Below are 21,774 nucleotides of genomic sequence, written 5' to 3' on the forward strand. Positions count from 1 at the left end.
TTCCTTTGCTGGACAGCTGTTTCTCACTTTAATAATTTCACAACAACGAAGTAGTCATGGCAAAAAAAGCATCAATTTGAATCATCAGTCAGTACGCACCTGTCCGCGGAGTGTCCATCACTGCAGCGCGCGGCCATTCCTTCCAGCCACATCACTCACTGAACAACAAATATGTATTTCTGACTCTCCAAACATAATATTTCAAAGCGACGTCGATATGGTATATCTTCGAGCTTCCGTATCTTCGGTCGTTTGTTCTCTTTTAATTCATAAACTGTTGTTAGTTTAGTTAGTCTATCCAGTTCTGGCCAACCACTGAATTTAACGCGCAAACTAACTTCAGACTAGTTAATTACGCCTGAAACCAAACAAAACAGTAAAAAAGAAAAAGCGTTGACTTTCTTCATTCCTCACACTCGTTGTTGTGAAGGTGGACTAGTAAGAGTAAGACTTCTTATACGACTTCCCTCCTGCTGTTGAAAAAGTCGCCGTGAGAAAAAATAGGAGGAGCATCAGACAGCTTTGACTGCTTCTCACTTATTCAGCGTGAGTGGTCTGGGTGACAAGATCGCTGTTGACTGACTTACAGATCAAACGCATAGATGTGTAATAAAGTGCATTTACTAAAAAAAAAGAGTCAAATATTTAAGTTTGAGTTTAAAATGTAGGCTATATAAGGATGACGCGTCGTCGAATATGTTATTTGGAAAAAATAAATTGAAACATTTGACAATTATTCAGCACAAAAATGAAGATCATGAAAACAGATGTTAATTATAATTAAGAGTTAAGTATATAGAATACATGAAATAGATCATTTTTATAATATAGCCTACCTTCAAAATCATTTTAAATAATAATTTTAAAAATAAAATGAGATGCTAATCTATCTATCTATCTATCTATCTATCTATCTATCTATCTATCTATCTATCTATCTATCTATCTATCTATCTATCTATCTATCTATCTATCTATTGATGTTATTGTAGGTTTTTTAGATTAGCATACTGGTTATAGGCTACATAGGCTACATGGTTTTATAATAAGACTAGAAAATAAAAAGCTCTTTGTGGTAATTTTGTTTGGCTGTGATATCAGGCTGTGAAACCCTTATTCTGAATGGAACTGTTATTTTTAAGAAAGTAGAAGGGGAAAGAATCATATTGTTTTCCTCAACTTTACCAAGATTTGCTTGTAAACTGCTTCAATGGGCCTGTGGTACGTGTGGCTCTGCTATGCAAAAGGATATCCACTGAAATAACCGGCCTGATTGTGGTCTGAAATCAAATGAAGTAGCCTACATCAAACTCACATGCTTTCCATTTTTGTCTGCATGATCTATATGCAGCATGCAGACTGTATTATCATCCATTAATGCAACTGAAAACCACTCTCCAAGTGTGAAATTAGATCATGTTTTGGTGCTTCTGTTGTGGCTTAGCAGTGTGTGTGTGTGTGTGTGTGTGTGTGTGTTTTCTCAATTGCTTTTAATATATCATGATTTGTTTTTGTTTTTTAACCTTAGTTCATAGGTTTTCCATTTGTATTGTTCTTTACTTTTCTTTACTGTTTTCTATCTTATTGTTTGTTTCAAGTGTGAGTGTGCTTAATTGTATTAATTGTAATCACAGAAATTAATTACAGCTGTAATAGTATATATTGTATAGTAAATACACCTAATATTAAGTGGGGCCATAAATAAATCTGCTTAAATCTTGTTTTTCTTGTTACCTATTAAGAATATTAAAAAATTAAAAATTTCAAATAATGAGGACTTTTCCACAGTTTACAACATCTGTTCCAACACAGCTGTTAAGATCAAGCATGTGTCTAACAGACTGAGTCACTTTCAGGTGCTGATTCACATTGCTTTTGCTGCATGTATCTCTCTTTTTTCTGTTTAAACCCGACAGACATGTGGCTGGAATTTCGTCTCGTCATACTCACAAAACACTGCAGTTCAGATGACTATTGTTGCCAGACTGCTCTTAGCAAAGCATATGCACATTTGGAGGTGTTATGATTGATCTCTGAGGAATTTGCAGTGAATAGGCCTAATCAAACACATTTTATTGGGAAAGCATTAACAGTTTTCAGGTGGAAAAAGAATGATGATTAATCCAGACAGACTGCATCATTGTCTTCTTTTTTCTTCTTCTTCTTTTTTTTTTTAAAGGTGCATTCAGAATCCACTTAGCTCACTTTACCAGAACATGCTTCACAAACTAAAACACTGTGAGCATTTTAAAGGGGTGGTATAATGCCCTTTAAAATGCTAACAAGATGTAAAAGATGTTTTTGATGTCCCCAGAGTGTGTATGTGAAGTTTTAGCTCAAAATACCCCACAGATATTTTTATATAGCATGTTAAAGTTGTCTCTTTTTGAGGGCGCTCAAAAATGCGCCGTTTTTGTGTGTCCCTTTAAATGCAAATGAGCTGCTGCTCCCGGCACAGAGGGCGGAGCTTTAACAGCTTGTTCTTAGCAGCTTCGATTACATCACACAGACATGCACTGAGAATTTAAAAAACATTTAGCCTTTTATGTTCAAACCGGAGTCAGACAAAGATGGAGAGACTAAAGAAGAAGTGACAACATGTAGACAACATTTCTGAATGGTAAGTTGATCAAGTTATGTAGCTTATGTTATGTGTAGTTGTCTTCAAGTCATTGATTAGCATATTCTGTCTTGATAATCTATAAATTGCGTTCCCGGGGGCGGGGTTTATGTAAATTTTAGGGTTTGTGATGTCACTAAGCTGGGAGGAATGTCGTGTAGTCCCTTTGTAGTCCTTAAAAAGCAATTTCTTTAAAAGCAAATATCTCCCTTTGCTTTGAACTTTGAGCGTTGTAACTTTGCAGACGTTATTTATGCTCAAACAGCGACATTACACACTAACTAAAGTTAGAAAAGTGAAATCATAATCAACCACCCCTTGTAAATAAACAGAAGAGCAGCAGTCAGCACTCCGAAAGCTCTGATAGGATCCTGGGTAACATTAAATATTACAGTAAATAACCCATTCATTCTTATATACTGTTGCGCAATAAATCGGTTTAAGAGAATGCATTTTAACATGTTTTTTAAAAACATATTTCAACTTTAAGGAAATGCCTGAGGAAAAAATACAATGGCGTTATGAGTCACTGAATCATTCATTCAACCAAAATTTTAATACAGATCCTTTTAAAAACAAAACACCACTATGTGTCGCTCGGAAACAAACATACCGGTTTATTACGCAGTGACTTATTATTTTCATTGGTGGAGCAAAAACAGACAAAATGACAGCTTCTGAATATTTTGTGAACATGCAGGCATGGTTCACGGCTGGTTATTACAGACCAATATCTGTGCACTAGACAATTTTAGCTCTGACTCAGTCTCGCCGTCAGTTAATGTATCATTGACAAAAGCCAGAAATCAGAGGCAAACAGTGCTTGTTTGCGTGCGTGACTGAAAATGAGACTTGTGTAGTGTGGAAAAGAACAGCAATCGGATGACGTTGAAACTAGTGTGTGGGCACTTTCCGGAATGACATTTGAGGTAGCAAAGCATATTTTATTAATTTATTTAATGCATGTTATTTTTTGCTATCACGATTTTTGTCACCTCTTCTCTCAGAGGATTGAATAAGAGTCTGACTGCACGTCACTGCAAAAATGAAAGGTAAATATTTTTGAGGTGACAGTTCCTTGGCTCTATATATCTCATTTCACAATAATCCAAACAATCTCTTTCTAAGTAACTAAAGTTTCATTTCTTTAAACAGTATTGGAATGTTTGGAGTAAATTGTGCATAAAAGATTCCATTTTCTCTCATTCTTTTTATTGGAATGTTTAACTTTTAAAAAAAACCTTGCTTCCCTCAACGGCTCCTCATCCTTGAGCCGACTTTCTGCTTAAGCACTGACAAACCAGATTCCAGTTTGCTTGGTAACCATACCAGAACAAAACAGCAAAGAACAGAATATCTGGAACCTTGCAATTAACCTTAATGCACAAGCATATGGCTTGATCTTAGGACTTTTATCTCAGCAGTCCTAAAAATCTAGGATTAAGCTGTCAGTCTCTTCATGGCTTCACCTTAAAGCCTTTATGGAAATGTCTTTCTGTGGGCAGAATAGTAAGCTCAAAATTGATTTGGCAAAGCGGATATGAATGAGAAAATCTCAGAGGGGAAAATGCATGACACTGTATTAGTAACACACTGAAGGCAAGTGTCATACAAACTCTTGGTTATGTTCAGACAGGCCTCATCAGCTTCTGTGTTTCGTTCATGAGGTGCAGATTAATGGAAGATTTCTTCAGCATGCAAATATTTACTTTATATATTTATATATTATCTTTTCTTTGGTACTGACTGAGACAAATGTTTTTTTCCCCCTAAAAAACAGATTTACAATATCTTGCCATCTGAATAAAAAAAATGCTACTGTAATTAAAATTCCACTGTGAACAATATGATTTATTGCTCTGTTTTGGCTGAAATGAACTTTCCTGAACATGTGCATTATCTCATTCAATAAGCTGTTAACTCTCTTCAAATAAGTAATTGAAAACAGTTTTAGGATGTGGATCATAGATCAGTCTCATTGTTTGGGAACATGTAGAGAGCCAACAATAATCATCACTGTCAATGACACAACAATCCAGATTGCTCATTTTCTCATTCTTTTGTATGTGTCCAACTTTATTGGAAAGAATATAACAGGCATGAAAGTGCAAGTCATTACTCTTCCTTCCCAATAGCTTGTCATGCTGTTTGGCTTCGTCTCGAAAGCTGAATGTGTTTAGATGAAAAACCAAGAAACAAAATGTTTAGATGAAAATGTTAAACTTTGTCCATAGTCCAATGTCCATAGCTATTTTTCTTTTTAGCAAAAAATGGGCAGTTATAGCTGTTTAAAGGGGACCTATTATGTCTTTTTTTATAGTCTTGATTTTGTTTTGGAGGTCGACTAGAATAGGTTTCTATCTTTAATTATTTGAAAAATATTATTTGTTTACATTGTTGCAGCACCATTGTTCCAACCACATGACGCTGTTTATGACGCTGTTTGCGAGTATTCGTTGGAACTATGATTTCTGAAATTTTGGTTTCAGAATTTCTATTTTGGTGATGATGGTGACTTGCAAGCATAGTTTGCTAACGATGCGTTTTGGAAACAAACCCCTGTTTAGTTTCAGTCTCTATGAAGCCCCTCCTTCTGAAAAGCACACTGTGCTCTGATTGGTCAGCTGGACCAGAGTGTTGTGATTGGTCAACCGCTTTGAGCATGTTTTAAAAAAATGCTATTCCCCTTACCATGAGTTTTACTAATGCAACTCAACCCTCACCCCTTTTTTTGTGTATACGCCTTTGACAGGAATTATTTAAATGAGGAATATTGTGACGTTTTCGTTCCCAGAAGAAAACTAAAAACTACAATGGAGGCGTTTCAGGGAGTTCAGAAACAGTGTTACTGATATAGAGAATAACTGCTTTTTGAGTGACTTTGTGTTTTGGAACTTTGTAGACATTTTTCATGCTCAACCCATTTGAATATTAAAAAAGAAGATGAAACGTAGCATTTGTAACATTTTAAAAAGGTTTCTGAGTACAGTGCAAAAATGTTACATATATCTAATAGGCCCAATTGTAATGCAAAATATATTGTAATAAAGATATGATTGACTTGTCAAAGTTTCATATCTAATATTTTACAAGAATGTTTTACATAGGAATATTCTTCCAATCATTTGGCAAGCATCTGATGTCCTCTTTAATATTCACTCATAGCTTGCATGTATCTTCTCAGAGAAATAAAGAGAACAAAAAAAAAAAAAAAAAAAAAAACACACACCAATCATCTGGGTCACAGGAGGATTACACTAACTGACCAAATATGTTTCAGCATATTTGAAACATTGCAAACAAATTGCCATTTGAAAGAATAATAAGGAAGCGCATTGGTTTAGGGATGGGTCAGTAAAATCGGAGAATCTGGAAACATTTCGAAACAAACAAATGTTTCATTTCAAAGGAATACTGATTTACAAGGAAAATCTGGATTGATGTTTGGTCTGGATCGGCAGAGTGCAGGAATAATTGCAAACGGATCTCACTGAGCACTTAATACACAACATGTCAGAACGTGTGTGTTCAGTGACTGTAAAGCTGAGCAACTACATTCACATTATGGGTTCCCAAACTTTTTCTGCCTTGTCCCCCTTTTTTTTAGAAAAAAATGTTTTCACCCCCCACATACATGCACCCACATAAAGACACTCAGACTGACCTTGCTTGCACAATTCTATAGGATTTATTTGAAACATAATGAATACAGTACTACAACTTCAGCTGGCTTTTCTTTGTGTTCTTCATGTAAGTCCAAGTGGAAATGTTGTACTTGTGAACGCGACAAAGCTAACATTGCAAATCCATTTGTCCTTTGTGTCAGAAATGCTTGAGCGCTTGGAGTACGGGGTATAAGTACGGGGGACAGTTTGCTGTCAGGAATTTGTCGTGTTGTGTCTCATTGTGTGCATTTCATCCAGTGTAGACAGCATCACTGATGCCAATTACGGAGTGTCTTTTACACTAAGTGCAAATAGCCCACCTTGTTGGCAGAGGCTATTTACACTAACTATGGAAGACGCTGACTTGTCAACAGCATCAATAGAGTAGGGTAGGACGCGTAGCAGAAAGTTTTGACTCAAATCGACCCAAGTTCGAATCTACTCTACTCCCTTTTCCCATCACATATCAGTTTGGAAAGGCATTTATTTTCAATTAAAAAAATAAGAAAATATTTTAAAAAGTGTAAATAAAGTGTCTAATGTGCGTTTAATAATTTAGCGATTAGGGGTAGGCGTAAGGAGGGCTTTGTTGTCCCAATAAGGTGGCATTCATTTAATAATTTTAATAAATATAATAATTTATACAAATCACACTTATTGCAAAGAAAACACTGCTATTTTCACTTAGTGCCGCTGCTTTCATTTGCTTTTGTCGTGTCGGTAGCTGGTGTAGACACATTGTTTGGTAGTTGTGACATTTTAAGTAGATTCATCGTCTGCTTTATGTTTACTTGACATTGGTAGTCCTTTCACAAACTTGTTCATGCTTAGCGCAGAACCATGCATCATTCATATGTTTACACGGCACCCTGCAATACACAATTCTGATTCTTCAATCGTGCCATCACTCAAGGGGGTACTGTGAATCAAAATTAGGTGATGAATTTGTCAAATTAATACTTTGTGTTAAATTTTTTACTTATTTGGTAAGATGCTGCATAAAAAAATTGGATAATTTCACACTAGGGTCTTGTATCACCCTGGAGAGGTTTCTTATTCATTACAATCAGATGAATGTACGCTGTTTCTCAGCCTTGAAATCTGTCTGTAATCATCTGCTGATGACTGTCTCACAGAGGAATTGCTTCCCGCTACAACATTTGATTTATGAACATTTGATTTGATTATTTCCGAGCATGAACCACCTGTCAAGGGGACAGTTACTGAGAAACCCCAAATAAAAGAAATATGCAAGACAACAACTGTATTTTTTTTATGCAACCAATTTTAATCTCATATTACCAATGTTACCGTAAAAATGAACATAGTTGGCTATTTGCACATAAATAATATGCGAGGTCATGAAAACACATCTAGAGTTACAAAATGTCTAGGGAGGGACCTGTTGATAGAATAAAGATGTTGATGTAAGAGCAACGGAGAACCAGAGTTTTATTTTGATTTTAGATAATAAACTTGTGATTGCTCTCCTACAAATCATATATTTCTTGTTTTTCACTGACATGCCTCGTATGTAAAAATTTTCACACAATAAATATTGAAGAGGTTTATATTTCACTCTTTGTTTACTTTTACAAATGTATTAATATTGTAATAATCTATTTTTACATATGAAAGTAAGAATATTGGGTCTCATTCATGAAACATTCGTAAATATACGAGTAAATATGTGAGTGATTTGCGCGTAAAGAGACCTTCCCGAAAACTCTTCTCCTGATTCACAAATACTTCGTAAACGTCAGATGTGATAGTGAAATGTGTGTGTGTGTTAATGAATTCCAATCAGTCGTAAATGGGACGCGCGTGCACGCTCATTCTCAATTACCATAAATCCCGCCCATTAAATCCGACTGACAACTATATATGGGCATATTATGACACCAAATGAAGGATTTCAACATGCCTTCTCAAAAGCGAATGAAAAAGAGAAATTTCTTAGATGCAGAAATTGAAGTTTTATTATCAGAAGTTCATTCAAAACGCCACATTTTATTTTCATAAATGAGAGCTATTACTGGCTCTCATAATAAAAGTAAAAAGAAAAAACGTATGTAATTACTATATATAATATTTTTTCAAAATGCTGTGTAAATATGTACCCGATTAAGGTGAATTAAAATGCAGCCTTATTAATGAGCAAAACGTTCGGATGTTAAACGCACTATTTACGCGTGGCTGGGAGCAGGTGTAGATTTCTTATGTACCAACTAACATTTGGAAAATACGAACATTTTAATGAATCCGAAAATTTACGCCAGAACCGATTTACACAAAAATTCGTTCTGCTCGTGTTTCATGAATGAGACCCATTGAAAGTAAAAAAAAAAATCGAAACATAAAAGGCATTTTAGAAAGTAGCAAAAAATAGGTAAGATGGTAAGACGTTTCCCATTTCATACTGTATAAAAATAAACAAATCTGTTTTTAATAAGAATCCAGCCCTAGGAGATAAAAGTGCCCATTATTTGGGGAAAAAACAACCTCATTTAAATTTGCATTGGTTTCTCTTTATTAGATTATTTGCAACCAAACAAAGTGCACTCCAGTCCCACTGCAAATATTTATTATTTTAAAAACAATGAATTTAGTTTTAGTAAATACTTGCTCTCAGTTACAACTGACCAATATTTAACATATTCAGATCTTAGTTGCAATAATAAGCTAACACAAGCCTTTTGTTTAGGAAGATTTGTCAGATTCAAACAGTTTTATGACAATGGCCTCATGTGGCTGCATTTTTATTGACCGTAGAGACACGGGGCCGAATCGGTCGAGACCTGTGCTGATAACAAACACCCCACCTTCAGGTAGGCTGGGAGCCCAGTCTGGGTCCAGAGTGTGAGGTTCAGATCCCAAATTAAACAAGACCAGGAAGTGAACGCAGCCCCATGAGCGCAGGAAAGCTAAAGGAGGCGTGACTGTAGAATTGAGGCCAGAGGATGGCATGCTGTCATTGAAGGGAAGGAAAGTGAATCTGCCAAAGTGGAGAGCCTCTTCACGAGCACGCGACTGAATCAGAGACTGGAAGAGGGCTAGCGGTTGATTCAGCTGTTCCTGTATTTTTGATCAGATTAATAGAAATGTCACGACCCATAACAATCAAACAGATTCGAAAAATTTCAAACTGTGACCACAGCAATGGTGTGTTGAGGATGGTTTTGTCATCTCACCTGAATCGGATTGACCTCATCTCCGTATTTGATGACGGGTGTCCCAGGTAAAGTCATGATCAGGACAAGAATGGCTCTCTGTAGCTCCCACGGGACTCGTCCACCCACCTGTGAATGGTGCAAACACTTGTGACATTGCATAGAGCATACAGGATTCTCAGAAACTTCAATTCAACCAAGACTGCCTTATTTTGACTTTCAATGTCAAAATGAGCTTTCAATAAAACTTGGCTGCCTATGAAGTAGAAAGGCGTTGTTTTTAAATCGGTGCAACTTGATTAGAGAAAACAGAGGGAAAAAAGGCTATCGTCTTCCCTTTTGCCAAATATGTAGAAAAACTTCAACACCCATAATGCACTGGGCATGTTGCTGTTCAAGGCCAGTCACACCAGTCTGCTATGGATACGCTTGACCAGAGTCAAATACTGCTTTGCTTTAGTAGGAAATACTACTTATCAAACTTTAGTTACAATTAGGGGTGTAACGATACCCTCATGTCACGATTCGCTCACGATACGATATTATAGCGATACTCCAAGACATACAGTTTGGTAAAAGGTTAACAAAAAATGTACTGTTGATTAAAATGCTACTTTGGTATTACATTGGGGGTGTAAATAAATAGGTTTTGACTTGGTGCTGATAACCCAATGCACAGGACAATGGTGACACCAAAATAAAAATATGAATGATTCTGAAGCTGAAAACTGAATTATTTTAGACGAATATGCTTGCACACATATGTTTAAAATAATGCCGGCCACTAAAACTCTGTAAACTTGATTTTTTTTCTCACACAATAATTTTTTTTTTTTGGGTGGACTACAAAATACAGATTGTCAGTATCCACGATACATGTTGCAGTTTTGTTTTGCGATATATTGTTACACCCCTAGTTACAAAGGTGACTTGTATTGATTCCGGGTGCAAGAATTCCAAGAGTAAACTTTTAGTGGGAATGAATTACTTTCCATAACTTTTTCATGGCTTCTCCTCTTGTTTGTAATTGCTGGATGAGCATATCAAGTAAAACATATGGAGCTTTTTTAAATGTCCATGACCTGGAAATCACAACTGAAATCTCCACCGGTATTTCCAAGGTTTCCATCACTGTGAAACCTTGGGTTTAATGTTTTTTTTGTTTTGTTTTTTTTTTACTTTGTTAATGACCATGTAGAAATACAACATTTCTCTCTGTGTGAAAATATTATCATAGTTCACTAAACCATAAATCAAACTCCAGTGGTTGCCAACAACAGTTGTTTTTTCTGTAGTTAATTAATGCTGCTGATGTCATGTTTTGCCTTAGGGTTATTTACTGTAATGAAAGTGTTCCAGTTTGATGAGTGACAAAAAAAAAAAAAAAAAAAGAGACCCTGATCATGTTTTTGTCAGATTTCCTATATTCTTATATTTCGATTCCTGTATGTCGCCAACCTCACAGTTTTATTTCCTAATAAAGTGTGTCTATTGTCTATTTGAACATTCTCTTGCAGTCTAGTGATTTCCAAATCACTGCTAAACAAATAGCTAAAACCAGCCAAGCTGGTATTAAGATGGTTCAGGCCCAAAACCCCTCTAAAAACAGCAAACATGAGTAAACATTGTTTCCTAAATAAAAACTTAGCTCCCTGCTTAACCACAGTGCAACATTGGAAAAATTAACTAGCTAGTCACGACTGTTTACCATAATAAAAAATAAAAGTACATTTTTTTAAGGGCCAGCAATCCGGCGTATGTTTTGGGAATCATTAAAGTCGGAAAGAAACAGAAGTTAGGATAGTCTTTTCTTCCCTAACGTTATATATATCCGAGTTAAAACGGCTTCTTAAACAAGAAAAAAATATAGCATGGGACTTGATTTTGTCCATGGGGAATTGATTGGATGGTTGTGGTTTGCTATTGGTCGATCTCATGTGAGTGACAGGTTGTCCCGCCCTCATGCCGGTAGACACATCATTAAAGAGATGTCCCTGAAGGGAGGGGAAATTATTTTGATTAAAGATTATGAGGCACATTAATTAAAAAAAATAAAATAAAAATAAAAATAATGATGTGCACGGATAAATACTTTAAATAAAAAATTAAATTTTCTTATTTTTAAGAAATTCTTTACTGGAATCATATGGCATTCCTCCTTCAACGCCATATGATTCCATGAAGTAACTTGCACTAGGTATGATAGCTTACCAGACTAGCATGCTAACTATAGAGTAATATGATGGGATGTTAGCTTACTAGTCAAACATGTTTGCATGCTAACTCAAAGTCAAAACACTAAAGAGAGAAATGTTTACTTTGATCATATTGTAAGCCGTTTGTGGATTTTGCCATTGATAAACTGTTAAAGTCAGTTCTGTGTAATGCCCACTCACAGTCCAGCTCGGCCAGTGTTCCTGTGGCATCTGCAGACTGGCCTCCATGGCCTCAGCCACCTCAGCAGCAGACAACGGGTGGTGTGATGGGGGGATCACTGACTTAGTAACCAGCTCCACCAGTGAACCATTAACAGTGATGTTGGACACCTTTAGCGCTGGAAGACTGTTGCTTGTTTGCCTCACCATCAATATTCTACAAGAATGAGATAATAAGACCTGATTTATGTCACCATGACTTAACAAATTAATAAACTTGTTAACGGTCACTGTCCCAGTACTGGGACACTTGGCACACTGACACATTGCCTTTTTCCCCCATATCACATATTTTAGTTATCATCATAAATTAGATGTAATTCAAAAGCTTAAAAATGTATCCTGTGAAAACCCTTTGAAATTGGACATTGCTTTACCATAAAAATGCTTCTCCTCTAATGGGCAGTGTCATGTTTCAAATTTTACAGTACAGCTCTATTTTATAATCAAATCTTTTTGTAATATTGACAAAACACATATCATTGGAAAAGGATTCAAGGTTCCGGATTTGGTTGCTGTTTTGTGATAGAAGTGATATTGTGACAGAAATGTATTAATTTGTGACTGGAGAGCACATTTAAAAAACATGAATGGAATGTGTCACCCATATATTTTTGGTATATTTTGGTATATATTTAGGTAATACCTAAATTTAAGGTATTAAGCTACCTTAATTTTGTGATATCAACTTCAAATTTGGAACTCAACTTGGTTTGACTTTTGGCTTTGATTTTATAGCAGTTTTAGACTGCAAATTATTTTGTAAAATATATATTTTATATAAAATGAGATGTTCAGTACAGTACAAACTTTAACTTTCCAAAGGTCATTTAATTTTCCATGTCTATGTTCAAGGCGGGGGGGAAGGGAGAGTGGCAGTTAACAGGTTAATAGACATTTGTCAAGTTCAATGCACAGGCTCACATTGAAAATAGAGTTAGGCCCTGTCCCAAATGGCACACTTTATATGCACTTTCCATCTTGTGGACTTATAATGGCTGCCACGTGTCACTTTTGCCAAAGCCGCACTGAAGCGACTCCGCAGCAGACTTCTTCCCGACAGTCAAAGTGGCATTACGTCACAAAAGTGCGGACTCAGAGGAAGACTGCGAGTGTTTAGGGTGCCATTTGGTACAGGGCCTTAAAGTCAACATGAAAGGGTTTTCGCAACCCATTTTAAGGTTTTTTTTTTATTTTTTTTTTACCAAGACTTGAGTTTGTCCTTCAGGAATTGACTTTGAAAAACTTGATACCTTTCGTCATCTTGTGAACTGAACTCGTGCATCAGCACGTTCCACTCCATTAGGGTCTGTGAATCATAAATACACAATAATTTTATCCAGGCACTGCGTATGGCCTCTAACCACCTGCACCGCATCATCAAAAACCCACACACTCTTTCCACAAAACAAGACACGTCAGTGTATTTTCAGACAGTTTTACCTTTGCTGAGAAGGCTGCGTCTGTATCACAGATCCCAAACCCTGACACACCGTACTCCAGCCAATACCTTAATGAGTACTGGAGGGGGAAATAATATCACATGAGCAATAATAAACAAGAGGTAGATAGAAATATTGACATTAAACAATAATCCTTCCCACATTCATCTTTTGTTCATCTAGTGACAGTTAGACCTGCCACAATATCAAAACTTTCCACACCGGTATGGTACGCAAGTTCAAAATATACTGGTATTAACGCTGCCAAATTTTCGCTCCGCAATTGTTTACACAATAACGTTTAAATGATAAATAATGAAAATAATTCATTTACACAGTTCAACCAAAAATGAAGGACACATGAGCAGTGGCGTCAGATGACTGAGATAATCAATCTCTCGATAATTTTTTCCATCTTTTGGAAAGTCGTGTGAGAACACTATCATGGATTTTTTCTTTTGATATTGGAGCAAATGGGAATACAAAAATTATATTTGCAGTGTTGGGTGGGTAGTAACTGATATGTAATCTGGATTACGTAATCAGATTCCAAATATTATAGGCCTATACTTGTAATTAGATTATATTATGTTTTATAATACTCATAATCAGACCACAGTTTAATTTTTATTGATTACATGATTACTTAATATTCACAAAATGATTCAGATTTTTTATTTATTCTCACTAATTCTTCTTTTCTTATCTTTTAAATAGGGCTGTCAAACGATTAATCGCATCCAAAATAAAAGTTTGTTTTTACATAATATGTGTGTGTGTACGGTGTATAATTATTTTCTATATATAAATACACACACATGCATGTATATATTTAAGAAATATTTGCATGTTTATACTGTGTATATATATTTATATTATATATAATTTATATTATATATAAATATTTTACATATAAATAACAATTTTTTCTTAAATATATATGCATGTGTGTGTATTTATATATAGAAAATAATTATACTCCATACACACACATATATTATGTAAACACAAACTTTTATTTTGGATGCGATTAATCGCGATTAATCGTTTGACAGCCCTACTTTTAAATTGCCCTTTTAAAACAGCCTATTGTTTATGTATGTTCAGAAAGTCTCAGTTTTGTGCAAGTAGACAAAAGTGAATGGCAGTTCCTTCACAAACCCTGGCTTAATGTAATGTTTAATGCACTTCATTTTCAAATTTCATTCAACATATTTTTTCCCCTCTTTGTATTTTATATCATTATAGTCCAATATTATCCTATTCTAATCTATGTAATAAAACAATTTAAGGCTAAAAGTAATGTCAAAAGTAACCTAAAAGTAATCAATGGTGATGTAATAGATTACGTTACTAACTACAGTTTTCATCATGTAATCTATATTCAGTAATGGACTACAATTTGTAAGTAATCTACCCAGCACATTTGCTGTGGAATGATTGAGGAACCATGCATGTTTCATTTAGGCTACTTGATTCCTTCAGAGAAATGAATGAGTATGCATGATCTCAAGTAATATATATATATATATATAAAAAAAAATCAACCCAAGTTCATTGCAAAATATTTCTGTGGCGACATTTCAGTTAAATGTTTTTACATTGCTTCTTGCACTGTTTTGAGACACGTTTAAAGCGAAATCATGTTCAGTTTTATCCAAAACAAATGACCATGAATCAGCCGCTGTTTTATTTGAATTGGTTGTTGTACAAATCACAGCAGTTCAGAAATAAAATATCCTAAAAGGTTAATGCTCTATCGCGGCTGAAAACAACGTGCCCAACTAACCCTACCCTAAAACGAACAGATCGTGTTAACAAAGCCAAAGGTCCCAGACAGCAAAAGCGGGTCGGCCCAGATCCGGCCCACATCTGGTACATGTGGATTCCACACGTACCAGATGTGGGCCGGATCAGGGCCGACACTATGATGCTGATAAAACACATTCGCTAAAGCAACTAGTTTCATTTTAGCATTTTATTTTCCTTCCGCAAGTCTTTGAGCTCTTTAATCATGACTCATGCATCACGGGAATTACCACATCACAAGTGCAGTGCTGTATCATGTGAGCTACTGAACAAGGTAATTACATCAAAAAAGGTAACATATGGAGCTGATTATATCTGATGCAAACGTCAAACTGTTTTAGTTTACAAATCATGCACTATGGCGAAAGTGTTATGAGATAATAACAGTAATTGTGCAGGGAACTGCACGGAAATATGCTAATCAATAATCTGCTCCTGTGATCATAATTTGTGTGAAAAGAAATAAAAGTGAAGGGGGTGGATTGGAATCCACTGCTGCTTCAATGTATATGTAATGAGTAATGAGTGATTATAATCAAGGTATTAATCAATATTTTTCCTTCTAAATATTGTATGAGTTGAATGACTTCTCTGGAGATTTTACTTTATTATAGAAGTTACCAGTGTGATTACTGAAATGTTCTTTTCGTGTATTCTTTAATGTCAGTATTTGATATCTGAATGCAGTAACAGTGCTTGCTCATTTAACCTGGCTTCAAGAAATGAAAATGAAATAGGGAAATGGTGTTGTGCTTGAGAAAGGTCTTCAACGTGTTAAAACACATAGGGGTCATTGAAGTCTATAGTTTAAGGGACCATTTCTCAGTTAAAGCCTTGCTTTCCATTTAGACTAAAGTTTCCTATCCTTGAGAGAAAGAACGCATTATCTTGATGTTTTGAGACGAGACTCCTGTTTATAGTTAGAGCCTGGCCAAATCCAACCATGGAAATGGCTGTGTGTTGGGGTGTGTGTTAGTCTTCTTGGTTACAGGTAAAGGAACCACTGGCATTATTGGAGATTGACTGAGTTGTTGTTCGAATCATGCTGGCAACCAGCAACCCAAATCTGCGACCTGGAAGGTCAGGACGTGCCTAACTTCAGGGTCCGAGTGTCAGCTGCATAATCAGATGGAGATATGCTTCAGTCTATCTGTATATGTGTGGAAAATTACTATGTTTATCTATTTCTTAGCCAATGAGAATCATTCAACCTGTAAGCAATGACGTAGCTTAGACCTTGGAAATGGTATAACTGCTGTGATCTTTGTAAGTGTAATCAGGGCGGCCTACGAACTCCTGTGTGAGTCTTGAAGCTGACTTCTGCTGATGAACCTGCAAACTATCTTCAGTAAAACTTTTCTTCAGTTATTTATAATTCTGACTCCGGGTCTTCTTTCAAACATCTGGTCCTTGGGTCCTAAACTGTTAACCCCTAACAAAAGTCATTGGTGATTTACTGCCTCTGTTCATTCCAGATGCCGTGAATCGTATGTGTTGGTACGTTTGGAGGTTTGCAAAATTGTAGGTAGAGGCACGCTTTTCCCAATGTTGAAAAAATACATGCAGTTGCTGATTTAGTCCCCCATACTGAGAATAAGATTCATTACCTGAATGTTCTCTGATGAACCAGACCAAACTTTAGTGTCATTATCCGACTCCTGCTCAAACAGATCCAGCTCACAAAGGTCCAGCATCACTCTCACACCTGAACCATATGGAAAATCCTTTGGATCAGTTACTATTGCCTACAATTTTTGCACACAAAAATTCGACTTCAATTTGTTTTCACACTACCGCTGTTTCACAAGCACATGTGCATTTGCAGTATTTGGACACAGCTGAAAAAATGTAAAATGGTAAACCAAGCACACATTTCAAGTACAAACATTTAACGAAAGATATTTGATAGGTTTTAAATTATAAAACAAAATAAATACTGTGCAACATCAAGACAAAACGCATGTGGACATGCTTGTCAAACATGGAACATGTCCATAGTTTAAGTGATTAATATCTTTGATATATTTAAATGCAATGATTTTCAGACATGGCTTAAAGGATTAGTTCACTTCAAAATGAAAATTCTGTCATCATTTACTCACCCTCTAGTCGTTTCAAACCTGTATGAATTTCTTTCTTCTGCTGAACAAAAAAGGAAGATATTTTAGAGAAAGTGGACAATTGATTGATCCCATTGACTTCCACAGTAGGGAAAAAAAATACTATGGAAGTCAATGGGGTCCATCAACTGTTTGGTTACCGACATCCTTCAAAATATCTTCTTTATTGTTCAGCAGAAGAAAGAAATTCATACAGGTTTGAAACGACTTGAGGGGGAGTAAATGATGACAGAATTTTCATTTTGAAGTGAACTAATCCTTTAAGTGAGTCCAGTGTGTGAGTCTAATGCAATATGGTTAAACAGCACCATCTATTGAATACCGAGGTTAGCACAGTCCTGATCCAACTGCATGCAGAGACAATATTTAATGAAAACTTTTCATTTTTATAATAGGGTGAATGACAAATACACTGAAATACAGTGTATACACTTGTGAAATACACTTTTTTTAATAATAAAAATGCACCTGCCTGCTTTCCGGCTTTCTATGATAAGCTGTGTGAATTGTGGAAGCGTGCCCAGACTTTGGTCAATCTCTGTCAGGTTGGCTGGGGATCTGTCATGCCGGAAGAATCCCTCCAGGATCACTGTCCCAGCCCCCAGTGACCTCAGATACGGCAGCCGCTCGGACACCCCTGAATGTGAGACATACACCATCATGATGGCCTTCACTACTGCAAGTTTACATGTAGGCACTATACAGTACATTCTGTGCTGCTGACACAAAGATTGACTATAATTTATCATCATACTTTAACATTATTGAAAGAATATTTTCCCATCTCACACTACCACCAAATGCAAATGCTTTCCACACAATATTGTTGAAATTGTGGCTGATTATTAAACTAGCCATTCGTTTGTGGTCAGAGCCTTACAAAGTACCAGTTATGTATTGTTCCTGAGCCTAAAAATAAAAAGCACATAATATGCCACACAAACTGTACATTTTCCTGTGATTGACCCTTGTGTTTATTGTCTGATTTACCGTCTACTAGACATTGCCACAACATGTGCTAAATGTTCTGTGATGTGGTTTGTGGAGATATTTCATTAACACAACACTGACTTAGACTTTGACATGTGGGTGTAATTTTAGGCTCCAGGATGGTGGATAAGTGGATTGAATGTTTTGAGATGCAATCTAGCATTATTGTTACTGCTGTAAATGATGTTTTTATTAACTTACTGCTGATGGGGCTGACCTCGTCACTGTCTGCAACCATGAAGAGTGCTGGTTGCAGACGGTAAAACACATCCTTCTGCCACCAGTGTAGTGAAGGAGACACTGTCCGTGGGCTTTGAATGATTATTGCGATAGCAGTGCCAAGCATTATCAGCCAAACAATCCAGAAGCAAAGTACCAGACGAGAACGAAACTTGTTCCATTCCGGTCCTCCTGCGCACTTCTCCAGTTCCTCTCTGCTCAGGGGTTTCCAGGTGTACTGCTGGGGCTGATCTTCTGGGATAAGGAGAGGTACGGTCTCTGACCCCTCCAGATCTGTGAATGGAGCTCTAGCAGAAGCGCTGCCATAGCCTGGATCACCTTCGACCTTCAGTGTCATCTGGTCTCACTGGGTAATGTTAGGAGCCATTGAAATGTAAAACAATTTGAACAAAACTAAGTTATGCATGTGATGTGTGTTAGAAATATCAACAGAAACAACCGCAGCACCATATCTTATCTAATTTCATCAAATTTAAAATATTTCTGATTTTTGTTGCTGATGAGAATCCCTAAAACTATCACATATTTCACATGTCTCCATCAGTGTACAATAGTTATATGATGTATAGAGGAGACCAGGATTGGTATACTTTTCATTCTTTGTTGAATATCCCTGGTGTAATAAATGCTAAGTGCAATTGAAAACTTAATTACAGGGCAAAACAAACAAAACCAACATCATAAAATATTTCTTAATTAAAGGTCTAGAACTTGCTTTTTGTTCAAAATTAACAACATAATAAAGAATCAATACATCATTAGTCCTTCTTCAAAACGTGTTTTATCTTACCACTATGGAAATCCTGTTATAAGTGTTTATATTTTAGACTGGGCAGGATTGTTTTCGCGGGAAATTGCACATACGTCACTCGTCCGTGCGTGTCTCGTCATATCCGTAAATAGAGAAAAGGTGCTCCGGCTACTTTGACGCGTGGTGTGAGTGACAGGGGTTAGTTGTCACAACGATCGAGAAAGGTTGACATGGTGCAGTTAAATCTCAAACCTCCGGGGAATCACCCGTTTAGGAAAGTCTCCTGGCAAAAAGAGAACCTGACAGAGCTTGTAATAAGACAAGAATCAGAACTGGCTTCAGTGGCTTGGCGCTTCGGAGATGGAGAGAACTGATGGATTTAAAATATTATAAAAACGATGCGTAAATGGCGTTTTTATTACTCATCAGGTAAGAGGTCTTTTACTGAACAGATAAATTGTCATATGTAGCTCTCTGACAGAGTTGTAAAGGACTATTGTGAAGGGTCGTTTCATTATGGTTGTTGTAGTTGTGCTACAATTTTATTTTCAATGAAGTAATGTTACCGTGTCTATTAATAGGTAAAGTTTCATGTCTTCAGCTTGTCAGCTTGAGATCCTTTCCATCTTAACTGATTATAGCCTATAGGAGTGAATGTTTTATGAGCAGTAGGGATAGCCATATTCATCCGCACAGTCGTAGCCAAAGCACAACCAAAACAATGTTCTTCCGCAAAAAATCAATGCAGTGTGGTGTTCCTCATTAGTTAAATAATGATTACATTTGTGTTTGACTTGCATGGTTGCTTGGTTGGTACAGACATCAAGAGTGAATAAATAAACGTTAATTTTACACAGACAAATATAATTATAAACACATTTATGCAATATTAATATTAGTAATAGTACTGTAAGTATATGCAGAATATACATTTTCATAATCGTACGAACATAATATTTATTGACTGGTTCCCATAACTATAAGTTATTATCGTAATTATCGTAACTAAAACCAAAAGGTCATTACTTCTATAACTGCTAGTTACCAACACATTTTTCATTTCCGATTAGATTAAGTTAAAGAACTAAAAAAAAAACTAATATTAAATAAACTCAAATTAAAAACTAAAACTTAATATAAACTATATCGACATTTTAAAAATGACAGAAATGCAACAAAAATGGCTAAACCTTTAACTTATATCAAAATGAATACAGAAAAAAATTTTTTGTAGCATTCAAATATTTTCAATACCTATTTCCAAATTATTTTAATAAAAATTTTAAACTGGGAATGCTATTTTTTACTTTGACAAAAGCTTTGAAATGGTTAAAGTTTCAGAACAGAAGAACAGATTCATGACTCATTAGCACAAATGTAATAGTTATTAATGCATGTTATTTTATGCTACAACCTTAGTCCTCATGTCAGTAAATTTAACAACATTTTTCTAACGTTAAAAAAGTGTTACGTATATTTCACACGGTTATTTATTAGCATTTCTTGTTAATGACACTGTAAGATGAACACTGTACAAAATCGTGAAATCTAGTCACACATGCTAAAATATTTGGCTGTTGAACTTACCTGTTGGGAACGTCTGGCAGAGTATGAGTTCTCTCAGGCTCTGGTGGTTCTTTTTGTTTCAGTTTTCAGTTTATTGTTATGGTAAACACACCATTAGCATTGCCCTGGTTGTTGCATTGAAAAACAGGTTAAACTTCAGTGCGCTTGAGCTTGACCTTCTTGTTTTTATCTCTCTTTGAACATTAAACTGACAGTAACACCAAAGATGAGGTTTAAGTAATTAGTATAGAGGTGTCATGGTCCATCCATAACACTTCAGTAACACATTCTACAGCATGGATTTTCAAAGTTCCCTTCGGACACAAAGTACATGATGGCCACCCGCTCCCCCTCAAACATCCCCCTCCCCCAACCCCCCACACCCCACACACACACACACACACACACACACACACACACACACACACACAAACAAGATCTAATTTACACTTCAGTGTTCTTTCCCAGCTGTTTACGTTCACTTAAAGGTGCAGTATGCCATTTCCGAGAATCATTGTTGAACACTGTTTTTTTAAATCAGCACAATCAAACACACCCCTCCCTTCATTGCTCCGCCCCCAAAATGCACAAACACGCAATGCAAGAGTCAAGTCAAGTCAAGTCATCTTCATTTATATAGCGCTTTTAACAATTTAGATTGTCTCAAAGCAGCTTTACAGAGATAAATGTATAATTTAACGTAAGATTGTTTTGGCTTTATAGCGGTTCTTTAATAAAGTTATTTTCCAGCTAAAGTTGGTTTTGATTGATTCGCTTCCGTCGCAACGATCATTTGTTATGAAATTAGGGCCGCCAAGACGACACCATTCTCTCTACACAGACTTTAAACGCGAACCTGTGAGAAACGCTGATGGCGTTCAGATGCGCATTAAGAACGGGTTCAATAGTTATGTGCGTTTGAATATAGAGTGGATGTCTTTTTATCATTGCTGAAGCGAAGCAAAA

At 36.1% G+C, this 21,774-nt stretch overlaps 2 protein-coding genes across 4 annotated transcripts in view; both read right to left on the minus strand.

Annotated features, from left to right (window-relative positions):
• ptgir (prostaglandin I2 receptor) overlaps positions 1 to 426 on the minus strand; it is a 31,574-nt gene extending 31,148 nt beyond the window's left edge. The window contains exon 1 of the mRNA XM_079886086.1: positions 100 to 426. The gene's annotated coding sequence lies outside the window, so the exon portion shown is untranslated. The remainder of the gene's footprint in view (positions 1 to 99) is intronic.
• A 7,134-nt stretch (positions 427 to 7,560) lies between these two features.
• Positions 7,561 to 21,264, minus strand: LOC307167653 (amino acid transporter heavy chain SLC3A2). Of its 3 annotated transcripts, none has more exons than XM_079886906.1 (9): positions 20,830 to 21,264; positions 18,453 to 18,837; positions 17,734 to 17,898; positions 16,749 to 16,846; positions 13,334 to 13,411; positions 13,144 to 13,199; positions 11,852 to 12,047; positions 9,477 to 9,584; positions 7,561 to 9,360 (listed from the first exon to the last, which is right to left on the minus strand). In XM_079886906.1, exons 2-9 carry the CDS (start codon positions 18,826 to 18,828, stop codon positions 8,986 to 8,988), a joined length of 1,452 nt encoding a protein of 483 aa, XP_079743032.1. In that variant the 5' UTR covers positions 18,829 to 18,837; positions 20,830 to 21,264; the 3' UTR covers positions 7,561 to 8,985. The 3 variants fall into 3 exon arrangements, with proteins under 3 accessions (XP_079743032.1, XP_079743031.1, XP_079743033.1); XM_079886905.1 differs by lacking the exon at positions 20,830 to 21,264 and adding an exon at positions 19,282 to 19,360; XM_079886907.1 differs by lacking the exon at positions 20,830 to 21,264 and adding an exon at positions 19,207 to 19,277.
• Positions 21,265 to 21,774: the final 510 nt, after the last annotated feature.

The sequence above is a fragment of the Squalius cephalus genome (assembly GCF_949319135.1).
Source record: "Squalius cephalus genome assembly, chromosome: 11".
Taxonomy (NCBI): Eukaryota; Metazoa; Chordata; class Actinopteri; order Cypriniformes; family Leuciscidae; genus Squalius; species Squalius cephalus.

What these genes read in the sequence shown, in the direction of transcription:
- LOC307167653 (XM_079886906.1), bottom strand. Translation starts at nt 18,828, where the DNA reads ATGACACTGAAGGTCGAAGGTGATCCAGGCTATGGCAGCGCTTCTGCT. An exon ending in GTTCATCAGAGAACATTCAG is followed by an intron (nt 13,412 to 16,748) that starts GTAATGAATCTT and finishes TTCCCCCTCCAG; the next exon opens with TACTCATTAAGGTATTGGCT. An exon ending in ATGAGGTCAATCCGATTCAG is followed by an intron (nt 9,361 to 9,476) that starts GTGAGATGACAA and finishes TCAAAAATACAG; the next exon opens with GAACAGCTGAATCAACCGCT.